General features: G+C 53.7%; 1 protein-coding gene across 1 annotated transcript in view; it reads left to right on the plus strand.

The window, feature by feature from the left end:
* LOC138356938 (uncharacterized) overlaps positions 1-19,324 on the plus strand; it is a 31,893-nt gene extending 12,569 nt beyond the window's left edge. Inside the window, exon 2 of the mRNA XM_069313471.1 lies at positions 18,865-19,324. Coding sequence (XP_069169572.1) covers positions 18,865-19,324 — 460 coding nt within the window. The remainder of the gene's footprint in view (positions 1-18,864) is intronic.
* The last annotated feature ends 1,058 nt before the right edge of the window (positions 19,325-20,382 follow it).

Raw genomic sequence — 20,382 nt, forward strand, 5'->3', positions numbered from 1 at the left:
GGGCTGGTGGTTATTACAGGGGGCTGGTGGTTATTACAGGGGGCTGGTGGTTATTACAGGGGGCTGGTGGTTATTACAGGGGGGCTGGTGGTTATTACAGGGGGCTGGTGGTTATTACAGGGGGCTGGTGGTTATTACAGGGGGGCTGGTGGTTATTACAGGGGGCTGGTGGTTATTACAGGGGGCTGGTGGTTATTACAGGGGGCTGGTGGTTATTACAGGGGGCTGGTGGTTATTACAGGGGGCTGGTGGTTATTACAGGGGGCTGGTGGTTATTACAGGGGCTGGTGGTTATTACAGGGGGCTGGTGGTTATTACAGGGGGCTGGTGGTTATTACAGGGGGCTGGTGGTTATTACAGGGGGCTGGTGGTTATTACAGGGGGCTGGTGGTTATTACAGGGGGCTGGTGGTTATTACAGGGGGCTGGTGGTTATTACAGGGGGCTGGTGGTTATTACAGGGGCTGGTGGTTATTACAGGGGGCTGGTGGTTATTACAGGGGGCTGGTGGTTATTACAGGGGGCTGGTGGTTATTACAGGGGGGCTGGTGGTTATTACAGGGGGGCTGGTGGTTATTACAGGGGGCTGGTGGTTATTACAGGGGGCTGGTGGTTATTACAGGGGGCTGGTGGTTATTACAGGGGGCTGGTGGTTATTACAGGGGGCTGGTGGTTATTACAGGGGGCTGGTGGTTATTACAGGGGGCTGGTGGTTATTACAGGGGGCTGGTGGTTATTACAGGGGGCTGGTGGTTATTACAGGGAGATGGTGGTTATTACAGGGGGCTGGTGGTTATTACAGGGGGCTGGTGGTTATTACAGGGGGCTGGTGGTTATTACAGGGGGCTGGTGGTTATTACAGGGGGGCTGGTGGTTATTACAGGGGGGCTGGTGGTTATTGCAGGGGGCTGGTGGTTATTACAGGGAGATGGTGGTTATTACAGGGGGCTGGTGGTTATTACCGGGGGCTGGTGGTTATTACAGGGGGCTGGTGGTTATTACTGGGGGCCGGTGGTTATTACATGCGGCTGGAGGTTATTACAGGGGGCTGGTGGTTATTACTGGGGGCTGGTGGTTATTACAGGGGGGCTGGTGGTTATTACAGGGGGCTGGTGGTTATTACACGGGGGCTGGTGGTTATTACAGGGGGCTGGTGGTTATTACAGGGAGCTGGTGGTTATTACAGGGGACTGGTGGTTATTACAGGGGGCTGGTGGTTATTACAGGGGGCTGGTGGTTATTACAGGGGGGCTGGTGGTTATTACAGGGGCTGGTGATTATTACAGGGGACTGGTGGTTATTACTGGGGGCTGGTGGTTATTACAGGGAGCTGGTGGTTATTACAGGGGGGCTGGTGGTTATTACAGGGGGGCTGGTGGTTATTACAGGGGGCTGGTGGTTATTACTGGGGGGCTGGTGGTTATTACTGGGGGGCTGGTGGTTATTACAGGGGGCTGGTGGTTATTACAGGGGGCTGGTGGTTATTACAGGGAGCTGGTGGTTATTACAGGGGGGCTGGTGGTTATTACAGTGGGCTGGTGGTTATTACAGGGGGGCTGGTGATTATTACAGGGGACTGGTGGTTATTACAGGGGGCTGGTGGTTATTACAGGGGGCTGGTGGTTATTACAGGGGGCTGGTGGTTATTACAGGGGGGCTGGTGGTTATTACAGGGGGGCTGGTGGTTATTACTGGGGGGCTGGTGGTTATTACTGGGGGGCTGGTGGTTATTACAGGGGGCTGGTGGTTATTACAGGGGGCTGGTGGTTATTACTGGGGGGCTGGTGGTTATTACAGGGGGGCTGGTGATTATTACAGGGGACTGGTGGTTATTACAGGGGGCTGGTGGTTATTACAGGGGGCTGGTGGTTATTACAGGGGGGCTGGTGGTTATTACAGGGGGGCTGGTGGTTATTACTGGGGGGCTGGTGGTTATTACTGGGGGGCTGGTGGTTATTACAGGGGGCTGGTGGTTATTACAGGGGGCTGGTGGTTATTACAGGGCGCTGGTGGTTATTACAGGGGGCTGGTGGTTATTACTGGGGGGCTGGTGGTTATTACAGGGGGCTGGTGGTTATTACAGGGGGCTGGTGGTTATTACAGGGGGCTGGTGGTTATTACAGGGGGCTGGTGGTTATTACAGGGGGCTGGTGGTTTTTACAGGGGGCTGGTGGTTATTACAGGGGGCTGGTGAATATTACAGGGGGCTGGTGGTTATTACAGGGGGCTGGTGGTTATTACTGGGGGGCTGGTGGTTATTACAGGGGGCTGGTGGTTATTACAGGGGGGCTGGTGGTTATTACAGGGGGCTGGGTAAAGACACGTCACATGTCCACGTCCCACAAGACTACCACAGCCCAAGAAATATTCATAGACTTTATAAATGGGTTTTATGGATATTTCAAACTCGAGCAGTTTTTAGTCGCACTATTTTAACAAGTTATGATGAATCTGGATTTTCTATTAGTTATTACTCAGTTCGTTGGCTGTTTTCATTGTGGTAATTATTGTTTGTTTGTCAGGGGTCAATTACAGAACAGTATTGGTGGTGGTGCAGTGTGTAACAGTGTGAGAAAGTGCTCCTCGATCACCTCCCAGAGTTGTCCTGCCTCCATGTTAGGTGTTTGGAATGCCTAATCTATTCCTGTAAGGTTAAAGTTGCTAACGATGCATTACTGTATCTTAATGTAGTATTATCTCTGGCAAAGTTGGTGTACTGTCCGAGTCTTTTGAACTGAGGTCTTGGTATTATTGTACGAGTTTCTGTTGTCCGTCATTTCTCTCTCACCTTACTGATTCTCTACGAGTTTCTGATTTCATGTCTTCTCTAACAAGACGCCCGAGATCATATTCCATATAGACAGGAGCTCCACTTCCTTTTCTGTCTGTTCTATCAACATGGAAGACCTTACTTCCCATACTAGTAGGTATGGGAACTTGCTACTTCCAACTAGTAGGTCTTGGGTCAAGGGTCATCCATGCTTCAGTGAGTGCTATTGTGTCTATTTTCTTGCACACCAGTTTTACGAGGTCACACATCCTATAAATCGCACCTTAATAAGTATAACGAATATGCAGATATATTTCCTGTACTGGAAAATTAAGTAAATTCATATTAATGCACAATTGTTATTATTTGTTACAACATATATTTTCCTCTCTCTCATATATATATATATATATATATATATATATATATATATATATATATATATATATATATATATATATATATTTATATTCATAATATTCCCTATATTATGGGCTATACAACTATAGCATGTTTCAAGTGTTGGAGGTGAGTGTACAAGAGTGTGTAAACTCCAGCACCAGATGAGGTAAACCCCATCCTCCCCGTACCTGGTGTTGGAGTCCCAGTTGTCCCTAAATGGTATTGACTTATGGACGTTACTATTCCTTGGTTTAGAGACCAATGGCTGTGGTGATGCTCTCACCACCACCGCCTCTCACCCTCGGCACCACCACCACCACCGCCTCTCACCCTCGGCACCACCACCACCACCGCCTCTCACCCTCGGCAACACCACCACCACCGCCTCTCACCCTCGGCACCACCACCACCACCGCCTCTCACCCTCGGCACCACCACCACCACCGCCTCTCACCCTCGGCACCACCACCACCACCGCCTCTCACCCTCGGCACCACCACCACCACCGCCTCTCACCCTCGGCACCACCACCACCACCGCCTCTCACCCTCGGCACCACCACCACCACCGCCTCTCACCCTCGGCACCACCACCACCACTCACGGCCCCACAACAACACAACATTCTCCAGCAAGACAAACACAAGGTAATGGGGAACACAAACGGATGGAAAAGTATAGCAAAGGGCATATTATTAAGCGGTCAAATATAGGAACAGGTAAACAGAACCAGAAATAGTGTGTTCGGAGTTTCAGACTCTGAAAACACTTTGGTAAATATTGACGTGGAAATAAGGTCAGTGGTTTAGAACACATTACTGTGTAACATGATATAGACGTGTGTGGGGGGGAGGGGGGGTCACTGGGCTGCGTCAGTGAAGGTTAGACATGAATTAGTCACATTGTGTTAACTAGGTGTCCCCTCGATGGGGCACTAAACCTTTTACAATTGTCATTGTTCTTGTGTTCCTCTGAGCGTGTACGTGCCTCCACCGGGGATCGAACCCGGAACCTCAGGACTACGAATCCGTATCGCTGTCCAGCCAGCTGTGAGGCGCCCCTGACTAGTACAGACCATTATAGTACATACATTAATAATCAAGAGCATGTTACATGCCATAGTGGCATGTAACTAAGGCCACCTGACGGCTCAGTGGTCAGCGCTCGGGACTCGTAGTCCTAACGTCCCGGGTTCAATCCCCGGCGGAGCCGGAAACAAATGAGTAGAGTTTCTTTAACCCTCGTGCCTCTGTTCACCTAGCAGTAAATAGGTACCTGGGAGCTAGACAGCTGCTACGGGCTGCTTCCTGGGGGTGTGTAACAAAACGGAGGCCTGGTCGAGGACCGGGCCGCGGGGACGCTAAGCCCCGAAATCATCTCAAGATGTCGTCAAGAAGAGAGTGGTGGTACATGACCCCGTCTCCCTCACACTAACCTGTCATCAACACCCAGACACCACATATAATGTACTGTCATCAACACCCAGACACCACATATAATGTACTGTCATCAACACCCAGACACCACATATAATGTACTGTCATCAACACCCAGACACCACATATAATGTACTGTCATAAACACCCAGACACCACATATAATGTACTGTCATCAACACCCAGACACCACATATAATGTACTGTCATCAACACCCAGACACCACATATAATGTACTGTCATCAACACCCAGACACCACATATAACGTACTGTCATCAACACCCAGACACCACATATAATGTACTGTCATCAACACCCAGACACCACATATAATGTACTGTCATCAACACCCAGACACCACATATAATGTACTGTCATCAACACCCAGACACCACATATAATGTACTGGGGATCGAGGCTCCCGGCCTAAGTCCAGGCTCAGCACACACAACCTTTAATCTGGTACAGTTCACCTGGACTCTACTATCACCAGGTGGTGTGTCTGCTGAGGGAGCAGACACATCACAAAGGGGTAGTGTGTCTCCTGAGGGAGCAGACACATCACAAAGGGGTGGTGTGTCTGCTGAGGGAGCAGACACATCACAAAGGGGTGGAGTCTCTGCTCTCTCAGCAGACACACCACAAAAGGCAGGTCTGCCCACTTCCTCGCAGGTTCGCCCTCTACAATATGGTATCTTCAGGCCACCAAGTTAGACAGGTTAAATATCCCAAAAGGAATCCCCAGGGAAATAACAGTTGTGTTATATAGACTACGTCTGGGTCACAGAAGCAACTGGGAGACTGGTGAAGCCACAGAGTGGGAGAGCATCTTCTGCCAGTCACAGAAAGTCACTACTTCACTATCTCCTGGAATGTAAAGCAACCAACGACCTTAGAAGAGCTTTAAGAGTCCCAGAACCTTGCAGTAACCAGCCTGAAGCCATCAACACTGTCACTCTTCTGGTCAATACTGTCCAGCAGCTGGACGCCCTCACCAATACTGTCCAGCAGCTGGACGCCCTCACCAATACTGTCCAGCAGCTGGACGCCCTCACCAATACTGTCCAGCAGCTGGACGCCCTCACCAATACTGTCCAGCAGCTGGACGCCCTCACCAATACTGTCCAGGAGCTGGACGCCCTCACCAATACTGTCCAGGAGCTGGACGCCCTCACCAATACTGTCCAGGAGCTGGACGCCCTCACCAATACTGTCCAGCAGCTGGACGCCCTCACCAATACTGTCCAGCAGCTGGACGCCCTCACCAATACTGTCCAGCAGCTGGACGCCCCTCACCAATACTGTCCAGCAGCTGGACGCCCCTCATCAATACTGTCCAGCAGCTGGACGCCCCTCATCAATACTGTCCAGCAGCTGGACGCCCCTCATCAATACTGTCCAGCAGCTGGACGCCCCTCATCAATACTGTCCAGCAGCTGGACGCCCCTCATCAATACTGTCCAGCAGCTGGACGCCCTCACCAATACTGTCCAGCAGCTGGACGCCCTCACCAATACTGTCCAGCAGCTGGACGCCCTCACCAATACTGTCCAGCAGCTGGACGCCCTCACCAATACTGTCCAGGAGCTGGACGCCCTCACCAATACTGTCCAGGAGCTGGACGCCCTCACCAATACTGTCCAGGAGCTGGACGCCCTCACCAATACTGTCCAGCAGCTGGACGCCCTCACCAATACTGTCCAGCAGCTGGACGCCCTCACCAATACTGTCCAGCAGCTGGACGCCCCTCACCAATACTGTCCAGCAGCTGGACGCCCCTCACCAATACTGTCCAGCAGCTGGACGCCCCTCATCAATACTGTCCAGCAGCTGGACGCCCCTCATCAATACTGTCCAGCAGCTGGACGCCCCTCATCAATACTGTCCAGCAGCTGGACGCCCCTCATCAATACTGTCCAGCAGCTGGACGCCCCTCATCAATACTGTCCAGCAGCTGGACGCCCCTCATCAATACTGTCCAGCAGCTGGACGCCCCTCATCAATACTGTCCAGCAGCTGGACGCCCCTCATCAATACTGTCCAGCAGCTGGACGCCCCTCATCAATACTCTCCAGCAGCTGGACGCCCCTCATCAATACTCTCCAGCAGCTGGACGCCCCTCATCAATACTCTCCAGCAGCTGGACGCCCCTCATCAATACTGTCCAGCAGCTGGACGCCCCTCATCAATACTGTCCAGCAGCTGGACGCCCCTCATCAATACTGTCCAGCAGCTGGACGCCCCTCATCAATACTCTCCAGCAGCTGGACGCCCCTCATCAATACTCTCCAGCAGCTGGACGCCCCTCATCAATACTCTCCAGCAGCTGGACGCCCCTCATCAATACTCTCCAGCAGCTGGACGCCCCTCATCAATACTCTCCAGCAGCTGGACGCCCCTCATCAATACTCTCCAGCAGCTGGACGCCCCTCATCAATACTCTCCAGCAGCTGGACGCCCCTCATCAATACTCTCCAGCAGCTGGACGCCCCTCATCAATACTCTCCAGCAGCTGGACGCCCCTCATCAATACTCTCCAGCAGCTGGACGCCCCTCATCAATACTCTCCAGCAGCTGGACGCCCCTCATCAATACTCTCCAGCAGCTGGACGCCCCTCATCAATACTCTCCAGCAGCTGGACGCCCCTCATCAATACTCTCCAGCAGCTGGACGCCCCTCATCAATACTCTCCAGCAGCTGGACGCCCCTCATCAATACTCTCCAGCAGCTGGACGCCCCTCACCAATACTCTCCAGCAGCTGGACGCCCCTCACCAATGCTCTCCAGCAGCTGGACGCCCCTCACCAATGCTCTCCAGCAGCTGGACGCCCCTCACCAATGCTCTCCAGCAGCTGGACGCCCCTCACCAATACTGTCCAGCAGCTGGACGCCCCTCACCAATACTGTCCAGCAGCTGGACGCCCCTCACAATACTGTCCAGCAGCTGGACGCCCCTCATCAATACTGTCCAGCAGCTGGACGCCCCTCATCAATACTGTCCAGCAGCTGGACGCCCCTCATCAATACTGTCCAGCAGCTGGACGCCCCTCATCAATACTGTCCAGCAGCTGGACGCCCCTCATCAATACTGTCCAGCAGCTGGACGCCCCTCATCAATACTGTCCAGCAGCTGGACGCCCCTCATCAATACTGTCCAGCAGCTGGACGCCCCTCATCAATACTGTCCAGCAGCTGGACGCCCCTCATCAATACTGTCCAGCAGCTGGACGCCCCTCATCAATACTGTCCAGCAGCTGGACGCCCCTCATCAATACTGTCCAGCAGCTGGACGCCCCTCATCAATACTGTCCAGCAGCTGGACGCCCCTCATCAATACTGTCCAGCAGCTGGACGCCCCTCATCAATACTGTCCAGCAGCTGGACGCCCCTCATCAATACTGTCCAGCAGCTGGACGCCCCTCATCAATACTGTCCAGCAGCTGGACGCCCCTCATCAATACTGTCCAGCAGCTGGACGCCCCTCATCAATACTGTCCAGCAGCTGGACGCCCCTCATCAATACTGTCCAGCAGCTGGACGCCCCTCATCAATACTGTCCAGCAGCTGGACGCCCCTCATCAATACTGTCCAGCAGCTGGACGCCCCTCATCAATACTGTCCAGCAGCTGGACGCCCCTCATCAATACTGTCCAGCAGCTGGACGCCCCTCATCAATACTGTCCAGCAGCTGGACGCCCCTCATCAATACTGTCCAGCAGCTGGACGCCCCTCATCAATACTGTCCAGCAGCTGGACGCCCCTCATCAATACTGTCCAGCAGCTGGACGCCCCTCATCAATACTGTCCAGCAGCTGGACGCCCCTCATCAATACTGTCCAGCAGCTGGACGCCCCTCATCAATACTGTCCAGCAGCTGGACGCCCCTCATCAATACTGTCCAGCAGCTGGACGCCCCTCATCAATACTCGTCCAGCAGCTGGACGCCCCTCATCAATACTCTCCAGCAGCTGGACGCCCCTCATCAATACTCTCCAGCAGCTGGACGCCCCTCATCAATACTCTCCAGCAGCTGGACGCCCCTCATCAATACTCTCCAGCAGCTGGACGCCCCTCATCAATACTCTCCAGCAGCTGGACGCCCCTCATCAATACTCTCCAGCAGCTGGACGCCCCTCATCAATACTCTCCAGCAGCTGGACGCCCCTCATCAATACTCTCCAGCAGCTGGACGCCCCTCATCAATACTCTCCAGCAGCTGGACGCCCCTCATCAATACTCTCCAGCAGCTGGACGCCCCTCATCAATACTCTCCAGCAGCTGGACGCCCCTCATCAATACTCTCCAGCAGCTGGACGCCCCTCATCAATACTCTCCAGCAGCTGGACGCCCCTCATCAATACTGTCCAGCAGCTGGACGCCCCTCACCAATACTGTCCAGCAGCTGGACGCCCCTCACCAATACTGTCCAGCAGCTGGACGCCCCTCACCAATACTGTCCAGCAGCTGGACGCCCCTCACCAATACTGTCCAGCAGCTGGACGCCCCTCATCCAATACTGTCCAGCAGCTGGACGCCCCTCATCAATACTGTCCAGCAGCTGGACGCCCCTCATCAATACTGTCCAGCAGCTGGACGCCCCTCATCAATACTGTCCAGCAGCTGGACGCCCCTCATCCAATACTGTCCAGCAGCTGGACGCCCCTCATCCAATACTGTCCAGCAGCTGGACGCCCCTCATCAATACTGTCCAGCAGCTGGACGCCCCTCATCAATACTGTCCAGCAGCTGGACGCCCCTCATCAATACTGTCCAGCAGCTGGACGCCCCTCATCAATACTGTCCAGCAGGTGGACGCCCCTCATCAATACTGTCCAGCAGGCTGGACGCCCCTCATCAATACTGTCCAGCAGCTGGACGCCCCTCATCAATACTGTCCAGCAGCTGGACGCCCCTCATCAATACTGTCCAGCAGCTGGACGCCCCTCATCAATACTGTCCAGCAGCTGGACGCCCCTCATCAATACTGTCCAGCAGCTGGACGCCCCTCATCAATACTGTCCAGCAGCTGGACGCCCCTCATCAATACTGTCCAGCAGCTGGACGCCCCTCATCAATACTGTCCAGCAGCTGGACGCCCCTCATCAATACTGTCCAGCAGCTGGACGCCCCTCATCAATACTGTCCAGCAGCTGGACGCCCCTCATCAATACTGTCCAGCAGCTGGACGCCCCTCATCAATACTGTCCAGCAGCTGGACGCCCCTCATCAATACTGTCCAGCAGCTGGACGCCCCTCATCAATACTGTCCAGCAGCTGGACGCCCCTCATCAATACTGTCCAGCAGCTGGACGCCCCTCATCAATACTGTCCAGCAGCTGGACGCCCCTCATCAATACTGTCCAGCAGCTGGACGCCCCTCATCAATACTGTCCAGCAGCTGGACGCCCCTCATCAATACTGTCCAGCAGCTGGACGCCCCTCATCAATACTGTCCAGCAGCTGGACGCCCCTCATCAATACTGTCCAGCAGCTGGACGCCCCTCATCAATACTGTCCAGCAGCTGGACGCCCCTCATCAATACTGTCCAGCAGCTGGACGCCCCTCATCAATACTGTCCAGCAGCTGGACGCCCCTCATCAATACTGTCCAGCAGCTGGACGCCCCTCATCAATACTGTCCAGCAGCTGGACGCCCCTCATCAATACTGTCCAGCAGCTGGACGCCCCTCATCAATACTGTCCAGCAGCTGGACGCCCCTCATCAATACTGTCCAGCAGCTGGACGCCCCTCATCAATACTGTCCAGCAGCTGGACGCCCCTCATCAATACTGTCCAGCAGCTGGACGCCCCTCATCAATACTGTCCAGCAGCTGGACGCCCCTCATCAATACTGTCCAGCAGCTGGACGCCCCTCATCAATACTGTCCAGCAGCTGGACGCCCCTCATCAATACTGTCCAGCAGCTGGACGCCCCTCATCAATACTGTCCAGCAGCTGGACGCCCCTCATCAATACTGTCCAGCAGCTGGACGCCCCTCATCAATACTGTCCAGCAGCTGGACGCCCCTCATCAATACTGTCCAGCAGCTGGACGCCCCTCATCAATACTGTCCAGCAGCTGGACGCCCCTCATCAATACTGTCCAGCAGCTGGACGCCCCTCATCAATACTGTCCAGCAGCTGGACGCCCCTCATCAATACTGTCCAGCAGCTGGACGCCCCTCATCAATACTGTCCAGCAGCTGGACGCCCCTCATCAATACTGTCCAGCAGCTGGACGCCCCTCATCAATACTGTCCAGCAGCTGGACGCCCCTCATCAATACTGTCCAGCAGCTGGACGCCCCTCATCAACTACTGTCCAGCAGCTGGACGCCCCTCATCAATACTGTCCAGCAGCTGGACGCCCCTCATCAATACTGTCCAGCAGCTGGACGCCCCTCATCAATACTGTCCAGCAGCTGGACGCCCCTCATCAATACTCTCCAGCAGCTGGACGCCCCTCATCAATACTGTCCAGCAGCTGGACGCCCCTCATCAATACTGTCCAGCAGCTGGACGCCCCTCATCAATACTGTCCAGCAGCTGGACGCCCCTCATCAATACTGTCCAGCAGCTGGACGCCCCTCATCAATACTGTCCAGCAGCTGGACGCCCCTCATCAATACTGTCCAGCAGCTGGACGCCCCTCATCAATACTCTCCAGCAGCTGGACGCCCCTCATCAATACTCTCCAGCAGCTGGACGCCCCTCATCAATACTCTCCAGCAGCTGGACGCCCCTCATCAGTACTCTCCAGCAGCTGGACGCCCCTCATCAGTACTCTCCAGCAGCTGGACGCCCCTCATCAGTACTGCTCCAGCAGCTGGACGCCCCTCATCAGTACTCTCCATGCAGCTGGACGCCCCTCATCAGTACTCTCCAGCAGCTGGACGCCCCTCATCAATACTCTCCAGCAGCTGGACGCCCCTCATCAATACTCTCCAGCAGCTGGACGCCCCTCATCAATACTGCTCCAGCAGCTGGACGCCCCTCATCAATACTCTCCAGCAGCTGGACGCCCCTCATCAATACTCTCCAGCAGCTGGACGCCCCTCATCAATACTCTCCAGCAGCTGGACGCCCCTCACCAATACTCTCCAGCAGCTGGACGCCCCTCACCAATACTCTCCAGCAGCTGGACGCCCCTCACCAATACTGTCCAGCAGCTGGACGCCCCTCACCAATACTGTCCAGCAGCTGGACGCCCCTCACCAATACTGTCCAGCAGCTGGACGCCCCTCACCAATACTGTCCAGCAGCTGGACGCCCCTCACTCAATACTGTCCAGCAGCTGGACGCCCCTCACCAATACTGTCCAGCAGCTGGACGCCCCTCACCAATACTGTCCAGCAGCTGGACGCCCCTCACCAATACTGTCCAGCAGGCTGGACGCCCCTCACCAATACTGTCCAGCAGGTGGACGCCCCTCACCAATACTGTCCAGCAGGTGGACGCCCCTCATCAATACTGTCCAGCAGGTGGACGCCCCTCATCAATACTGTCCAGCAGGCTGGACGCCCCTCATCAATACTGTCCAGCAGGTGGACGCCCCTCATCAATACTGTCCAGCAGGCTGGACGCCCCTCATCAATACTGTCCAGCAGGTGGACGCCCCTCATCAATACTGTCCAGCAGGTGGACGCCCCTCATCAATACTGTCCAGCAGCTGGACGCCCCTCATCAATACTGTCCAGCAGCTGGACGCCCCTCATCAATACTGTCCAGCAGCTGGACGCCCCTCATCAATACTGTCCAGCAGCTGGACGCCCCTCATCAATACTGTCCAGCAGCTGGACGCCCCTCATCAATACTGTCCAGCAGCTGGACGCCCCTCATCAATACTGTCCAGCAGCTGGACGCCCCTCATCAATACTGTCCAGCAGCTGGACGCCCCTCATCAATACTGTCCAGCAGCTGGACGCCCCTCATCAATACTGTCCAGCAGCTGGACGCCCCTCATCAATACTGTCCAGCAGCTGGACGCCCCTCATCAATACTGTCCAGCAGCTGGACGCCCCTCATCAATACTGTCCAGCAGCTGGACGCCCCTCATCAATACTGTCCAGCAGCTGGACGCCCCTCATCAATACTGTCCAGCAGCTGGACGCCCCTCATCAATACTGTCCAGCAGCTGGACGCCCCTCATCAATACTGTCCAGCAGCTGGACGCCCCTCATCAATACTGTCCAGCAGCTGGACGCCCCTCATCAATACTGTCCAGCAGCTGGACGCCCCTCATCAATACTGTCCAGCAGCTGGACGCCCCTCATCAATACTGTCCAGCAGCTGGACGCCCCTCATCAATACTGTCCAGCAGCTGGACGCCCCTCATCAATACTGTCCAGCAGCTGGACGCCCCTCATCAATACTGTCCAGCAGCTGGACGCCCCTCATCAATACTGTCCAGCAGCTGGACGCCCCTCATCAATACTGTCCAGCAGCTGGACGCCCCTCATCAATACTGTCCAGCAGCTGGACGCCCCTCATCAATACTGTCCAGCAGCTGGACGCCCCTCATCAATACTGTCCAGCAGCTGGACGCCCCTCATCAATACTGTCCAGCAGCTGGACGCCCCTCATCAATACTGTCCAGCAGCTGGACGCCCCTCATCAATACTGTCCAGCAGCTGGACGCCCCTCATCAATACTGTCCAGCAGCTGGACGCCCCTCATCAATACTGTCCAGCAGCTGGACGCCCCTCATCAATACTGTCCAGCAGCTGGACGCCCTCACCAGTGCTGTCCAGCAGCTGGACGCCCTCACCAGTGCTGTCCAGCAGCTGGACGCCCTCACCAGTGCTGTCCAGCAGCTGGACGCCCTCACCAGTGCTGTCCAGCAGCTGGACGCCCTCATCAATACTGTCCAGCAGCTGGACGCCCTCATCAACACTGTCCAGCAGCTGGACGCCCCTCATCAATACTGTCCAGCAGCTGGACGCCCCTCATCAATACTGTCCAGCAGCTGGACGCCCCTCACCAGTGCTGTCCAGCAGCTGGACGCCCTCACCAGTGCTGTCCAGCAGCTGGACGCCCTCACCAGTGCTGTCCAGCAGCTGGACGCCCTCATCAACACTGTCCAGCAGCTGGACGCCCTCATCAACACTGTCCAGCAGCTGGACGCCCTCATCAACACTGTCCAGCAGCTGGACGCCCTCATCAACACTGTCCAGCAGCTGGACGCCCTCATCAACACTGTCCAGCAGCTGGACGCCCTCATCAACACTGTCCAGCAGCTGGACGTCCTCATCAATACTGTCCAGCAGCTGGACGCCCTCATCAATACTGTCCAGCAGCTGGACGCCCCTCATCAATACTGTCCAGCAGCTGGACGCCCTCACCAGTGCTGTCCAGCAGCTGGACGCCCTCACCAGTGCTGTCCAGCAGCTGGACGCCCTCACCAGTGCTGTCCAGCAGCTGGACGCCCTCACAACACTGTCCAGCAGCTGGACGCCCTCATCAACACTGTCCAGCAGCTGGACGCCCTCATCAACACTGTCCAGCAGCTGGACGCCCTCATCAACACTGTCCAGCAGCTGGACGCCCTCATCAACACTGTCCAGCAGCTGGACGCCCTCATCAACACTGTCCAGCAGCTGGACGCCCTCATCAATACAGTCCAGCAGCTGGACGCCCTCATCAACACTGTCCAGCAGCTGGACGCCCTCATCAACACTGTCCAGCAGCTGGACGCCCTCATCAATACTGTCCAGCAGCTGGACGCCCTCATCAACACTGTCCAGCAGCTGGACGCCCTCATCAACACTGTCCAGCAGCTGGACGCCCTCATCAACACTGTCCAGCAGCTGGACCACCCTCATCAATACAGTCCAGCAGCTGGACCACCCTCATCAATACAGTCCAGCAGCTGGACGCCCTCATCAATACTGTCCAGCAGCTGGACCACCCTCATCAACACTGTCCAGCAGCTGGACACCCCTCATCAACACTGTCCAACAGTATCCTCCCCATTATAGCAGCCACATAGTAAGGACTGACGATATAAATGCCAGCTCAGCACACAGTATAACACTTCACGACCAAACATCACATTCACTCCACAACACCACCACCACCACCGTAAACCACCTCTTGGGTGGCTTAATCTTCATCAAACGATCAATCTTCCCCACAGTAAAACACCGCCGGCGGGATAGTTGATCATTTATAGTAGTCCTATAATTCCCCTCCGCTCTCTATAATCCTGTAAATACAGTTGCTTACTTTCCCAAATTTTCCAAAACATTTCAGATTTTCCCGCACTTTTTCATAAGCCAATATGTGCTGGGAGAACACACGCCAGAAATAGCTACCGAGTTTTATCCTCACTTTCCAGAAGCAGAGTTAAATATTCCCGGTTAATGTGGAGAGTCGATAAAAGCATCGGGTGTTACCAGACTACGCGGCCTCTGACTCCAGACCACACAGCCAGTTCCAGTTCCGCCACTGGCCGCCACTGGCCGCCGCTGGCCGCCGCTGGCCGCCGCTGTCAACTGGAACCTGAAGGACGCGGCGGACTCACAAATGTGTGTCATGTTCGTCACTGAACTCTTCTACACTGCAGAGTTCTGGCTCTAATTACAGAGTCACGTGTTGGAAAATGGGGTGAGAACCCTTAATGTTTTTGTCTGTCCAGCGACATTGTTGTGCTTAGGGGGGGGAGGGGGAGGGGGAGGGGAAGGGAAGGGAGTAACGAATGAAACAGAGATGGAAATTCAAGAACGTAGGAGGATAAGAGACAAAGGTAGAGTATCCTTCAGTATCCTTCAGTACGTTCAGTATCATTCACTGCATGACTGTTCGTCAGCAATTAATGTTAAGAAAGTAGACGTAATAAAAACAATTCAAAGCACACTCAAAATGCCATTGAAATATACACAAAAATTCATAGTCAGAAGAATTGACTAAGTGTCTTTGACCACAACAGCCTGAGAGAACGACATTGAAACGAAGGTATTCACAGCATGACTAGTATTTTTTTAAGTGGAAGACAAACTAAAGTTGTGATCACAATATCCTCAGGAAATGTCTAAGATTCAGGTCATAATATCACCAGACAATGACCCGGGTCAAGGTCACAGTGTCACGGGAAGAAGCTCATCTGGTTAATTATCTTAGTTAATCACACACCCTCTACCTGGTTACTGTCCTGTGGTGATAGTGAGGGTGTTGTTGTGGCTGTGTGGCCCTCAGTCCTCCATGACCTGTATGTTGGTCCTCCCATACACCGTCTGTATCATGGTCCTCCCATACACCGTCTGTATCATGGTCCTCCCATACACCGTCTGTATCATGGTCCCTCCCATACACCGTCTGTATCATGGTCCTCCATACACCGTCTGTATCATGGTCCTCCCATACACCGTCTGTATCATGGTCCTCCCATACACCGTCTGTATCATGGTCCTCCCCATACACCGTCTGTATCATGGTCCTCCCTTACACCGTCTGTATCATGGTCCTCCCATACACCGTCTGTATCATGGTCCTCCCATACACCGTCTGTATCATGGTCCTCTCATACACCGTCTGTATCATGGTCCTCCCATACACCGTCTGTATCATGGTCCTCCCATACACCGTCTGTATCATGGTCCTCCCTTACACCGTCTGTATCATGGTCCTCCCATACACCGTCTGTATCATGGTCCTCCCATACACCGTCTGTATCATGGTCCTCCCCATACACCGTCTGTATCGTGGTCCTCCCATACACCGTCTGTATCGTGGTCCTCCCATACACCGTCTGTATCGTGGTCCTCCCATACACCGTCTGTATCGTGGTCCTCCCATACACCGTCTGTATCATGGTCCTCTCATACACCGTCTGTATCATGGTCCTCCCGTACACCGTCTGTATCATGGTCCTCCCATACACCGTCTGTATCATGGTCCTCCATACACCGTCTGTATCATGGTCCTCCCATACACCGTCTGTATCATGGTCCTCCCATACACCGTCTGTATCATGGTCCTCCCATACACCGTCTGTATCATGGTCCTCCCATACACCGTCTGTATCATGGTCCTCCCATACACCGTCTGTATCATGGTCCTCCCATACACCGTCTGTATCATGGTCCTCCCATACACCGTCTGTATCGTGGTCCTCCCATACACCGTCTGTATCGTGGTCCTCCCATACACCGTCTGTATCATGGTCCTCCCATACACCGTCTGTATCGTGGTCCTCCCATACACCGTCTGTATCATGGTCCTCCCATACACCGTCTGTATCATGGTCCTCCCATACACCGTCTGTATCATGGTCCTCCCATACACCGTCTGTATCATGGTCCTCCCATACACCGTCTGTATCATGGTCCTCCCATACACCGTCTGTATCATGGTCCTCACATACACCCTCTGTATCGTGGTCCTCCCATACACCGTCTGTATCGTGGTCCTCCCATACACCGTCTGTATCGTGGTCCTCCCATACACCGTCTGTATCGTGGTCCTCCCATACACCCTCTGTATCATGGTCCTCCCTTACACTGTATCGTGGTCCTCCCTTACACTGTATCGTGGTCCTCCCATACACTATCGTGGTCCTGCCATACACCGTCTGTATCGTGGTCTTACCATACACTGTATCGTGGTCCTCCATACACCGTCTCTTTGGCGGTCCTCCCATACACCGTGTGTATCGTGGTCCTCCCATACACCGTCTGTATCGTGGTCCTCCCATACACTGTATCATGGTCCTCCCATACACCATCTCTTTGGCGGTCCTCCCATACACCGTCTGTATCGTGGTCCTCCCATACACCGTCTGTATCGTGGTCCTCACATACACCGTCTGTATCATGGTCCTCCCATACACCGTCTGTATCGTGGTCCTCCCATGCACCGTCTGTATCGTGGTCCTCCCATACACCGTCTGTATCGTGGTCCTCCCATACACCGTCTGTATCGTGGTCCTCCCATACACTGTCTGTATCGTGGTCCTCCCATACACCGTCTGTATCGTGGTCCTCTCATACACCGTCTGTATCGTGGTCCTCCCATACACTGTCTGTATCGTGGTCCTCCCATACACCGTCTGTATCGTGGTCCTCCCATACACCGTCTGTATCGTGGTCCTCCCATACACCGTCTGTATCGAGGTCCTCCCATACACCGTCTGTATCGTGGTCCTCCCATACACGGTCTGTATCATGGTCCTCCCATACACGGTCTGTATCATGGTCCTCCCATACACGGTCTGTATCATGGTCCTCCCATACACGGTCTGTATCATAGTCCTCCCATACACGGTCTGTATCATGGTCCTCCCATACACCGTCTGTATCATTGGTCCTCCCTTACACCGTCTGTATCATGGTCCTCTCATACACCGTCTGTATCATGGTCATCCCATACACCGTCTGTTTGGTGGTCCTCCAGACCCTCATATGGTCCTCGAACGGTTCTTCGAGAACCACTTAAAATCCACATCTTCCAAGTGGTCACTTCTCGTAGTGCCACATGTTGTATTAAGTAAAAAAAAACTTGTACACATATCACAATGAAATCACAGTGGCATGATACATCAATGAAATCACAGTGGCATGATACATCAATGAAATCACAGTGGCGTGATACATCAATTAAAATCATTTTGCCAGGCGTCTGGGAATCAACAGGTCGTTAGTTCAAGTCACTGCATTATACATACATGTATATATAATATGTGTGTTGTATGACAGAAAGAGCGAGATGATTAGTTCTAGCACGAATCATCTCTATATATCTTATGTTCTTCACGTAAGAAAGATGTTGAAAAAGGAACTTTTCCAAATTTAGTTTTCAAGGGCAGTTTATAGGCAAGAAAACAACGCGTCTTACAAGGCATCTGGCAATGCACAAACATGAAAACTCCACCAAAGAACATGTAATTTCAACACACATCCAGATCACCAGAGATAACTTGACAAACACTGAAATAATCGACAGATGCAATTATACAGAAGATTAGAAGTCAGCGAAGCACTATACATGTCATGGTAGTTAAGAGTTCGTTGAATTGAAGACACATTTCCATTCCATCATCTACAGGACTAAGACAGAACATCAACTATACTTCCTACTTTATGAGAACGACACATATTATCACAAAATAAATACTGCACACACACAGTTGTGCTTGCTGGGGTTGAGCTGGATGGTTGCTGATGGGGTTCATGGTGATCGTGGTGACCTAGTGGTGCTGTTGAAAATGGCTGCTCGCTCTGAGGGTTCTGTGCCCTCTTCCTCGTTCCCTGTTTCCTCAGCGGCCGTCTTGCCGTCTCTCTCTTCTCCGGCCGTCTCTTCTGTTTCTCCTGCGGTGTCGGAGATGGTGTTACCGTCTCGACGACCATCGCCTTCGTCTCGGCTGCCTTCGCCTTCGTCTCGGCTGCCATCGCCTTCGTCTCGGCTGCCATCGCCTTCGTCTCGGCTGCCATCGCCTTCGTCTCGGCTGCCATCGCCTTCGCCTCGGCTGCCATCGCCTTCGCCTCGGCTGCCATCGCCTTCGTCTCGGCTGCCTTCGCCTTCGTCTCGGCTGCCTTCGCCTTCGTCTCGGCTGCCTTCGCCTTCTTCTCGGCTGCCTTCGCCTTCTTCTCGGCTGCCTTCGCCTTCTTCTCGGCTGCCTTCGCCTTCGTCTCGGCTGCCTTCGCCTTCTTCTCGGCTGCCTTCGCCTTCTTCTCGGCTGCCTTCGCCTTCTTCTCGGCTGCCTTCGCCTTCTTCTCCTGAACGTCCGGCGGCCTCCGTCCGCTTCTTTGGTGTCTTCTGCTTTCACGGAGGGTGTGTTTCGCCCTCCCCTCACACGTTATGTGACTTGCGTCGCCCAGCTTCGGGAGCGGCCGTTTCCGCCTGATTTGGTGATTCCCGAGTTCATGCTGGCCTCTCAGGTGCAGGGGGATCGTTCCCCTACCCACATGGAGTATTTGATATGGGAGGCCTATAAGAGGAAGTATCCTTGGGGTGATTTCCCTTAGAAGTATTTGCCTTCCTCTATGTAATGTCTTCTTATCCCGTGTTTATTTGTTTGCTGTGTGTTGTGGTGGTGTTTACAATTGTGAGCATGAATGTGGGGTGAGTTTTGCGTGCGTGCGTGCGTGTGTGTGTGTGTGTGTGTGTGGGACGGGTTTGTTTTCCTGGTTCCTGCGTGCTCCGGTTTGTGGCTGTGGGTTTATTTAAATTGAGTGAGAGTTTGGGTGCTATGTCTTGTACTGTTGTCATTTCTGTATTGTCTTACATTGTGTTTGGGCTTATTGTTGTGGTTGTTGTTGTAGGCCCTTCTGGCCGGTGTTTAGTTATTTTGTACTTTTGTTTTTTGTGCTTTTGTGCTCTGCTTGTTTTTGTTCTGGTTTTATTGTACTTACATGCATGTTTGAACGTCAAAATAAAAAAAATAAAAAAAATTACTAATATGATATGAAATTAGGTGATGAAAAAACCTTTTGAACTAAAATATGTGATGATCTAGAGGTAGAGGCCACGGTAGAGGTAGAGGTAGAGGCCACGGTAGAGGTAGAGGCCACGGTAGAGGTAGAGGCCACGGTAGAGGTAGAGGTAGAGGTCAACACACTCAAGACCGGATGACCTGGAGTCTTATGAGGTGTTGACCTTCACCCGTGACCTGCAGGAAGGCTCTTTTATGAGGTCATTACTGTGTCATGTGTGGGAGCCGGCGCCAGGCCCTGAGCTGGTCCTGGTTATTGTGACCCCACACTGTGGTCCCCCACACTGTGTCCTGTGTCCCACACTGTGTCCTGTGTCCCCATACTGTGTCTGTGTCCCCACACTGT

This window comes from Procambarus clarkii, chromosome 75, assembly GCF_040958095.1.
Source record: "Procambarus clarkii isolate CNS0578487 chromosome 75, FALCON_Pclarkii_2.0, whole genome shotgun sequence".
NCBI classification, from domain to species: domain Eukaryota; kingdom Metazoa; phylum Arthropoda; class Malacostraca; order Decapoda; family Cambaridae; genus Procambarus; species Procambarus clarkii.